General features: G+C 28.8%; 1 protein-coding gene across 1 annotated transcript; it reads left to right on the top strand.

Annotated features, from left to right (window-relative positions):
• The first annotated feature begins 3,107 nt into the window (after positions 1–3,107).
• Positions 3,108–6,324, top strand: LOC102593402 (hyoscyamine 6-dioxygenase-like). The gene is made up of 4 exons (XM_006340300.2): positions 3,108–3,388; positions 3,979–4,286; positions 4,925–5,243; positions 5,783–6,324. Exons 1-4 carry the CDS (start codon positions 3,197–3,199, stop codon positions 6,020–6,022), a joined length of 1,059 nt encoding a protein of 352 aa, XP_006340362.1. The 5' UTR covers positions 3,108–3,196; the 3' UTR covers positions 6,023–6,324.
• The last annotated feature ends 1,126 nt before the right edge of the window (positions 6,325–7,450 follow it).

Here is a 7,450-nt window from a genome sequence, read left to right as displayed (position 1 = left end):
GGACTCTTTTTGTTTTCTAGTTATAGATTAATGAATTATAAAATACTTTTGAGATATTGTAATAGATAAAAGAAAATATATTTAAAAAGAGATATTATTCATGAGTAATTCATCTCTACAAAAACTCTTCGAACTTTGGAAATACAATCAAGGTAGGATATTTAATTTAATAATTTCCGTAAATTTATTTTCATGTAAATCTCATACGGGTAATGTAGGATATTTAATGATATTTTATTTAATAATTTTCATGTATATTAGTATATGTAATGATATTTAATTTAATAATTTTCATGTATATTACATACCCTTCTCGAAGGGTAGAGGAATGTGAACTTTAACATTTATCTACTATAAATATATTTATCTAAGCAATTTCTTAGAGGAATGTGGACTTTAACATTTATCTACTATATAATATATTTATCAATTTCTTGTTTAAGTGACGGAGGTAAGATTTTCTAAAAAAAAAAAAAAACATGAGACGTATATAAGCCCAATTTTCAAAGACTAAATTAAGTGGATCAAAATAACTTCAATTAATAATAAATAAGTTATTAACCAGTTCAAAAATATACAAATAGACGGATCATGAAACTATGGGACGAATATGTTTTACAATATTATATCACTAATTAATAATTTCATATCAGATTTTAAGTCACATACACTTAGACATATGTTTTTTGCTAGCACATACACTGGAATAGGGAGAGAGGCGAGCGAGAACAAGAGATAAGCGAGCGAGATCTGTCTATATATCTCAAATATATGGGAATCACACTAGATACACACTAGATATATGTATCTGTATGTATCTTGTGTGATTCACATGTATCTGAGATACAAGATATATAGAAAAGTGACAAACGAGATGAAAGGAAGGCAAAAAAAATTAACGATATTTGTCTATATATCCTAGACATCCGCTCTATTTTATTACATCCCTACTTATCATGATGCAATGGCTGCTAAGATTTTTTTCCCACCCATTAGAAAAATTAACAGTATTCTTACTTTCTCGATATGACTTAAACCTTTAACCATTCGATTAATAATAAAGATGATCAATCATTAAAGTAAGCCTCACTTATCAACGACTACTAATTACACTAAAGCAGTATAAAGCAGTATGTGAGGACAAATATTTTCTTTTTTATCTTATATTTTCTTTTTGGCAGAATTCACAATGGGAGGGACATTTTTAGGGGTATAAAATAATGTTTTTTTCAACAATTATTAGAACAGACAATTATTTAAATGATAAGGTGAATTTGATATTATTCAAGAGTAGGTACGGTGACATTTTATCTTATTATCATGTTGTTATTAGTGCTTTCTATTATTTTTTTAGTCGGGGATCTATCAAAAATAGTTTATTTACTTTTATTAGATAGAGATAAGATTTACGTGTATTCTATCTTTTTCATATCTCATTTATAAGATTATATTAAATATATTGTTAGATACGATAATAAGTGAAAACGTACTTGAACTAAAAAAAATCAAGCTAATAATATGTAGATATAGATCAATTTAGTTGGATTACATTACATCAAAAATAATATAGCTTAATTATCGCTAAATATATATTTTTAGCGGTAATTGAAACTTTTTTTTGTAAATGTCCCTAAAGTCTATAGTGATATTGGATCTAATAGTAATTAACTAATGTAAGTAAATGTTTAGCACTCTTTGTTAATGAGTATAATATTTATTGCTGCTAAAAGTTGTTTTGTTATAGTGTTAAAATAGACTAAAATAATTAATTAACAGGTTTAAATGAACGGATTTAGTTGGGCTCTAATGTAGGTATCGGACACCGGGTGAGAAATAAAAGAAAGCGCTTGACTACCTACTAATCTTCTACTCTAATCCTCGATTGAATTTGTGAGGAAAGAAAAATAATAATATTTGCCTATCATTTAATATACGTAAGTCATGTAGTTTTTGTTTTTATATCTATTTTGTTTTCATACAGAAAAATTAGAAAAATATTTACTATTTCAACGAAAATCTGTTTTCCAACATGTATTTTTTTCAGTGAGCCGATTCGACGAAAAATGATTGGAAAGTCTTACTTTATAGCACAAATTTTTCATTACTTCGCAGTAGAAAAACATTTATTTCTAAGTAATAAATAAAATAAACTCTATTTAATAATCTCCGACACGACCTCGTGTTTTTTCCTGAATTGTGACCTCATTATAATTAACTACTAGTCAATTATTTCTTTTTAATTTAATTTTATTATAACAAATTATGTTTACGTCTGATTTTTTTCTTTAAAAAAATGTTATGAAGATTTAACGTGTTGCATATATAACAATCATTGTATATACCACCAAAAAGTTATAGAGCAGGTGTAATAATATTTTTTACATTCCCCGTCGAAGATTTTGAATTTAAATTTTGAGTATAAATTTTAAATACAATTAATTAGTAGAGGCAGATGCATGTTACATTATAGCACATAAATTTATCTGAATCTAATATTTTTAACAAGGAGCATAATTTATGTGCAAAAAATTACTAATATATGTAATGAATAGTAGATATAATAAACCCATAATTTTTAAATACGATGCATTCAAGCTAAAAATCTTAAAATTTGAATCCAAAAAGTTTAGACTCAAAATCCGTCTTTATTGATAGAGAGTGTTTTATCCTTAAATTAGGACTTTTTGTAACGCCCAGTCCATTAGTGATATTGACCTGAACCTAGATTCGTACGACTTTAAAACACGCGGTTACTAGAGGATAAGACCTACTTACTTATATATTAAACATATCTCATGTATTTTGTTGTTATAGACTTCGTATCTTAAGAAGAGGTGTCACACTTTTCAACGTAAATCTGAATTAGTCGAACTTTATAGCAAATATCATACAAAATTTTTTTTAAAAAAAAACAAAGAAAGAAATAGATGTGTATATAGACATAGTTTGTAAGCGAAAAATGTTACATAAATCAAAATGAAACGAAGAAGTAATGTTTTGCATCCACATTAATCCACAATCGTTCACTTTTCCTACTTAATATTACATCAACCATTATTTACTATTACCTATCTGAAGTATTACCATCGTTCACTATTACCTACCAATCATCACTATAAATAAGTCCATAACAAAACCTTTGGAACCTCACAAATCAATTATTGCTAGTATTATTATTATCAAAGCAATTAATTAAATGGCATCACTAGTTTCAAGTTGGTCTTCAGAAGTGAATTCAATTCCAGAAAAATATGTTGTTCCACTAGAAAAAAGAATAAATGCAGATGTACCAATTGGTAAACATATTCCAGTTATTGATTTATCACAATCTTCAACTCAATCTATTCAACAAATCATCAAAGCTTCTGCTGACTTTGGTCTCTTTCAGGTTAATTTATATTCTCTCGTCCACTTTTCTTACTTGAAATATCAAAGATTCGTTTTGAAGCTTTGACTAATTTTTAGAGATTTTCACCCAATGTCTGATATTTGTATTGGGATTAATATCGATTGATTATTTTTGACAATCATATAATTATTACCACTTTTAGGAGTCATTTGATTCGCGAACAAATTATACTGAAATTAGAGATCGTTTGATTTGAAAACAAGTTATCTCAGGAATATAATGTGGTGATTACAATATGGTATTTAGTTAGGTTTTTTTTTTTCGTGAATGACATTTTTGTCATTTAGTTTTTTTTTTTTTTTAATTATGGAATTAGTTATCCTTATATTACTATCCCTCATTCAATGCGGTACAAATTTTTGGTAACCAAAATTGTGGTATAGCTAATCTCAAGATTGCTCATATCGAAATCACTATCCCTCATTCAATGTGTTTCATCTCGAAATTATTATATCTTATAATCTCTTGAATTAATGTATAGTCACTGCACTTTACACATTGGATCACGATAAACTCATTAAATTACTTTTTACCACGTTGATGTAACTGAACTTTACCCACTATAACAGGTGATCAACCATGGAGTGTCAGAAACCCTATTGGTTGATGCATTATCAGTTTGCAAAGAGTTCTTTAAGTTGCCAATTGAAGACAAAGCAAAATTTGTTGAGAAAGATGAGGGCTTAAGTGATTTTGAACCATCAATTGACCAAAGGCCAAAGCTTTACATTGAAAAAGAATACACACCAAACAAGAATGGTTCAAACACTAATAATGTCAAGGACACTGTCTTTTGGAAAGACACTTTTGGACATGGTTGTCATCCTCTCACTCAAGATGTCATTAATTCTTGGCCTGAAAAACCACAAAAATATAGGTATATTTTATGCATTGCTTGTACTATGTTGGTGTTCGATATCCATACTGAAGTGTGACTAATTATAGTCTGTTTGACCAAATTTTTGCGAGCACAAAACAGTTTTTTGTTATTACTGATTATGCGGTTTCAACAAAAGTGATTATTAACTAAGAAAAACACACAAGGGTATGGCTTAGTGGTCAATGAAGTGGTTGAAAATCCTGAGATCTTAGGTTCAAAACTCAACGGAGACAAAAAGACATTAGGTAATTCTTCATATTTGTGATAGGTATCCGTGGAATTAGTCGAGGTGTGGGAAAGCTGACCCGAACACCCCAGACATTAAAAAAAACTAAGAATTTTTACTTAGGGTAAAATAGTTGAAAATTTCTTATTAAAAATGTTAATTAATGGATAATTAACTTAGCGGCCCCACCTAAGTTCATGTAGCTAATCAACTAACTTTTCTGCTCCACTCAATTATTTAAACTAAAAATAGCATGTGAATGTAAGATATACATACAATTCATGTATAACACGTGTATAATCATATACTAATCTATGTATACTAGTTAGAAAAAATAAACAGTGAATCAAATCGGCTATTTATGTAAAGGATCCTTATATCAATCTTGCTTTATTTGTTTCATTTTCAGAGAAGTGATAGGTGAATATGCATTGGAACTAAGGAAATTGAGCTTAAGGATTTTGGACTTAATGTGTGAAGGACTTGGGCTTGAAGTTGGGTATTTTGGCCAAGAACACAGCCAAACTCAACTCATGGTGACCCATCACTACCCACAATGCCCTGACCCAAACTCAACAATAGGTATAGGTGAACATTGTGATGGTGCACTTATCAATTTGGTCCAACAAGAACTAAGTGGATTGCATGTGAGAGACAAAAATGGCAAATGGTTTGGTGTTGAACCAATTCCTGGTGCACTTGTTGTCATCAATGGTTTGATCTTAAAGGTATTGTACACTTCTTACTTCAAATCGACTAATTCAGGTTCACGTTAGAAAAAAGTTTATTATATCTAGTGTTAGTGCTCTTTACCAAAATAGTTGAGATATCTGGTTAAGGCGATAAAACCTTCATTGTTAAATACATATGCATTCCTTATGTGGCAATATTTTATTATTCAGTCCGTTTTATGAAAGAATGACTAACTTTTTAAATTTTAAAATGATTTAATTTAAACTTCTCTTTTACATCTCATACAAATGTTATATAGTGTTTCAGATTACACGTTTCAAAAGTCTTATAATCACATAAATGTTATGACATATTTATGACCACATATTTGAAAAGTCATTCTTCTTTTCTTAAACTATGTATCTATTCAAAATTTTGCCACATAAATTGGAATGGAGATATTTGTTTTTGCTTTTCTTTATGATACACAAGTTATACACATGACATCATGACTTATTAATTTGTTCACCTCTTTAAATATTGATATCGCTTACGAAAAATTCTGCGTACGTCACTGCGATGTGATTGTGTGTAGGTTGTCACAAATGGAAAGCTATCATCTGGAGTGCATAGAGTTGTGACAAATTCAACATCTGATAGAACATCATTGGGCAGCTTAATAAGTCCAATTGAGTGCATTATTGAACCTGCAAAATTACTTATAAATGAGAGCAATCCACCATTATTCAAATCATATTCATATACAGAATATTTGGGATATTATTTTAGTGACACCACTGAAATTGAAGCAGCATTGAAACCATATAAGCTCTAAGAAAAGAGGGAATCAATAATTTTAATCAAGTTTTATGTTATAATGTATTGTTTGTTTGTACTATTTTAATTTTCTATGTTGTATGGACTTCCCTAGTTTGAACTTTGTTCATGCTTGTCTGAATTTTAAGTGAATAATTGGTTGTGCCAGTCCAGAGGCGGAGCTAGGTGGGGGTTCGTGGTGGTTCGGACTAATCCAATAGCTTTTCCATAGACTATGTATTTGTACTAGAAAATTAAATAAATATATATGTATTTTAACTTGTGAATTCCTTATAAAATTAATTGATGGTTCAGTGGTAAGGAAAGGATCGTGAAAATGCTTTTCACGCTAGAGTTATGGGCTTGTGTGCCACATATTATAATTTGGATGAGTAAATTTCTAATACTTGTTTGAATTTAGAGTGAATAAATTTGTTGTGCCAAAATCATAATATTTTGGACAAGTTAAGATCATCAACTTTTGGGGTCATATTTAATTTGACAACTCTAATTTTTAATTTTTAGAACTGAACCACAATACATTTGTTAAACTATATCAACATTTACATTTGTTACAATTTTATTCAGTTTATTATGTGTGTAAATTTATTTACACACATCGAAAATATTAAACTTAGATGAACTTGGTGAAGAAACGTTGCATCCACCTCTATTCCCCTAGTCTTTGGGAAAAGAGGAAATGTTGAAAATAACATTTCATGATATTATTTTATTGAGATATAGTGAAAGTCTGAAAGAGTTGTTCAAGAATAACATATTCAGCGAAATTTCATATACGAAATCTGAAAAAATAAAGTGTACAAATCTTATCCTAATTTTAATTGATATTATAAACTGTTTCGAAAGACTCTTGACTCAAGTACAACAAATCAAACTAATATAAAAAAGGAAATATGACAATAAAAAGTATAGTATAAAATTTCTAAGAAAAAAACTAAACAGATAATTCTCTTCGATATTTGATTCTCTTTAATAATTTAATCAATGAAATATAGATGTGACATTTTTCTTTTTGGTAACTAAGGGGCAATTAGGTAGAGGAGGACAAGGAGCACCTCTCATAGGATGACAATGACAATTTTTAGTATCATCACAATAACTATAAATATCACCAACACCTTTGTAGCATGATTCTATACAATGTTTTTCACATTCATTTGATGAATCCACACAACCAAAATTCTCAAAAATTGCTTCACACTTATCTTCATTTGATGGAAGGTATTTTGGTGCATTTGCTTTAACTGTCATAAAAAAAGAAAAAGAAAAAAAACATAAAAGAGTTGAAATAAAAAATGTTTGGCAACTCAACACTAGTTGATAGTTCTATTCAAACTTTTAATAGGTAGAATTATTTGATATTTGTATTGCTGAAAAGATTGAGATCGGCACATCTTTTATATATATAGGATAATTTACTACATGA

The sequence above is a fragment of the Solanum tuberosum genome, unplaced genomic scaffold (genome assembly GCF_000226075.1).
Source record: "Solanum tuberosum cultivar DM 1-3 516 R44 unplaced genomic scaffold, SolTub_3.0 scf00017, whole genome shotgun sequence".
Taxonomy (NCBI): Eukaryota; Viridiplantae; Streptophyta; class Magnoliopsida; order Solanales; family Solanaceae; genus Solanum; species Solanum tuberosum.
Note: the sequence above shows the minus strand (reverse complement) of the source record. Positions and strands in the feature narration are given on the sequence as shown.

Excerpts from the sequence above, each read along its gene's own strand:
- LOC102593402 (XM_006340300.2), top strand. The coding sequence starts at position 3,197 with ATGGCATCACTAGTTTCAAGTTGGTCTTCAGAAGTGAATTCAATTCCA. Across the intron at positions 3,389-3,978 it reads CTGACTTTGGTCTCTTTCAG|GTGATCAACCATGGAGTGTC; the intron begins GTTAATTTATAT and ends CCACTATAACAG. Across the intron at positions 5,244-5,782 it reads TCAATGGTTTGATCTTAAAG|GTTGTCACAAATGGAAAGCT; the intron begins GTATTGTACACT and ends GATTGTGTGTAG.